The 2,500-nt window shown below is 45.8% G+C and overlaps 1 protein-coding gene across 4 annotated transcripts in view; it reads left to right on the top strand.

Annotated features, from left to right (window-relative positions):
• Positions 1-2,500, top strand: part of pole2 (polymerase (DNA directed), epsilon 2) — a 9,932-nt gene that overhangs the window by 3,724 nt on the left and 3,708 nt on the right. For 2 of the 4 annotated variants that reach the window (XM_073926916.1, XM_073926915.1), the window contains exons 8-14: positions 817-873; positions 1,099-1,147; positions 1,236-1,308; positions 1,618-1,790; positions 2,006-2,095; positions 2,301-2,355; positions 2,471-2,500. The exon at positions 2,471-2,500 is cut by the window's right edge and continues 27 nt beyond it. In XM_073926916.1, the coding sequence (XP_073783017.1) occupies positions 817-873; positions 1,099-1,147; positions 1,236-1,308; positions 1,618-1,790; positions 2,006-2,095; positions 2,301-2,355; positions 2,471-2,500 (527 nt within the window). 4 annotated transcript variants of the gene reach the window in all.

Below are 2,500 nucleotides of genomic sequence, written 5' to 3'. Positions count from 1 at the left end.
CTCCTTCATCATCACTCCTTCATCATCACTACCTCATCATCACTCCCTCATCATCACTCCCACATCATCACTCCCTCATCATCACTCCCTCATCATCACTCCCTCATCATCACTCCTACATCATCACTCCCTCATAATCACTCCTATATCATCACTCCCTCATCATCACTCCCTCATCATCACTCCTTCATCATCACTCCCTCATCATCACTCCCTCATAATCACTCCTATATCATCACTCCCTCATCGTAAATCCTACATCATCACTCCCTCATCATCACTCCCTCATCATCACTCCTACATCATCACTCCTACATCATCACTCCCTCATCATCACTCCCTCATCATCACTCCCTCATCATCACTCCCTCATCATCACTCCTACATCCTCACTCCCTCATCATCACTCCCTCATCATCACTCCCTCATCATCACTCCCTCATCATCACTCCTACATCATCAGTCCCTCATAATCAGTCCCTCATAATCAGTCCCTCATAATCACTCTCATCATCACTCCCTCATCATCACTCCTACATCATCACTCCTACATCATCACTCCCTCATAATCACTCCTATATCATCACTCCCTCGTCATCACTCCTTCGTCATCACTCCCTCATCATCACTCCCTCGTCATCACTCCCTCACCATCACTCATAATCACTCCTATATCATCACTCCCTCATAATCACTCCTACATCATCACTCCCTCATCGTAAATCCTACATCATCACTCCCTCATCATCACTCCCTCATTATCACTCCCTCATTATAGTGTGTTAATCCGGTCTTCATTCACTCTCTGTGTTTAAGGGTAAGTTCTACCTGGAGGACCCCAGTGGTACTGTGCAGCTCGACATCTCAAAGGCAATATCCTTTAGTGCTCACCATGACCCTGTTGTACCACTATAATGACTGTGTTGCATGTATAATGAATGTGTTTACATGTATAATGTCTGTGTTTACCTCTATAATGTCTGTTTACATGTATAATGACTGTGTTTACGTGTATATTGACTGTGTTTACCTCTGTAATGACTGTGCTGTACCGCAGTATTAGTGAGTGTTGTGGTTTCTCCTTGACTGTATCTGCACCAGTTCCACAGTGGGCTGTACACTGAGAGCTGCTTCGTGCTAGCGGAGGGTGAGCTCTTCCTCTGCACTCCAGCACTGCTTTCACTCAGGTCCTGTAGCTCGTTAATAATGTTGTGAATCTGCTTCTGTATTGACAGGCTGGTATGAGGACTCTGTGTTCCATGTCAGTGCGTTCGGCTTCCCGCCTACAGAACCCTCGTCCTTCACCAGGTGTGTGTGTGTGTGTGTGTGTGTGTGTGTGTGAGTGAGAGAGAGACCCTAAACAAATAGCTAAAGACTGCTTTGTGTCTGCAATAATTTATTTATTTATTGATTTATTCACCTGTTCTTGTGCGGAGCTGATCTGAGTGTTTAATGTTGTCCTGTAGAAGATCAGTGAGTGTGTGTATCTGCACATCACTTTACTGTGAAACACCAGGGGCTGTTTATAATTATGTGGATGCTGTGTTGCTTTAATTAGTATTAGTCATTGTAATACTAATAATCAAGTGTGTGCGTGTGTGTGTGTGTGTGCTATAGGGCGTATTTCGGCAATGTGAACTTCTTCGGCGGGCCGTCCAGCACAGCGGTGAAAGCGTCCGCTAAACTGAAGCAGCTGGAGGAGGAGAACGAGGACGCCATGTTTGTGCTGGTGTCAGACGTGTGGCTGGACAGTGTGGAGGTGCTGGAGAAGATACACACCATGTTCTCTGGTCAGTGTTTCTGTGTGGAAACACACACACACACCAGCGGTCAGACAGCGTCATTAATAATAATCACAGTGTGCTGTAGCCCTGTCTTCATGTCCTGCTGAACTGTCAGAAGAGTTTCCCTGTGTGTGTGTGTGTGTGTGTGTGTGTGTGTGTGTGTGTGTGTGTGTGTGTGTGTGTGTGTGTGTGTGTGTGTTAATGGGTGCTATTGTGTACAGGATACTCCGCTCTGCCGCCCACCTGCTTCATCTTCTGTGGGAGTTTCTCCTCGGCTCCGTATGGCAGGACTCAGCTGCGCTCGCTCAGAGGTGCTGCTAGATATTAGATTCATACTGTTCATTATAATAATAATTTTTATTTATATAGCACCTTTCCAGAGCTCAAGGACACTTTACAAGGAATGCAACAAAAATCATCTCACACACAAACACAAAACACACACACACACACACACACACACACGCTCTGTATATTATATTCACACTGTTAACAGCGCAGCGGTGTGTGTTTCAGACTCCTTTAAAGCGCTCGCTGACCTCATCTGTGAGTTTCCCAGCATTCACAGCAGGTAAGAGCTGTCTGTCCCTCTCTTCACACACACACACACACACACACACACACACACACACACACGTGTATTTGTTTTCCGCTTTACTGAAGCAGCTGAGTGTGTTTTACAGCAGTCGGTTTGTGTTTGTTCCTGGTCCAGAAGA

Source organism: Danio rerio, chromosome 17 (genome assembly GCF_049306965.1).
Source record: "Danio rerio strain Tuebingen ecotype United States chromosome 17, GRCz12tu, whole genome shotgun sequence".
Taxonomy (NCBI): domain Eukaryota; kingdom Metazoa; phylum Chordata; class Actinopteri; order Cypriniformes; family Danionidae; genus Danio; species Danio rerio.
This window is presented reverse-complemented; position numbering and strand designations above follow the sequence as displayed.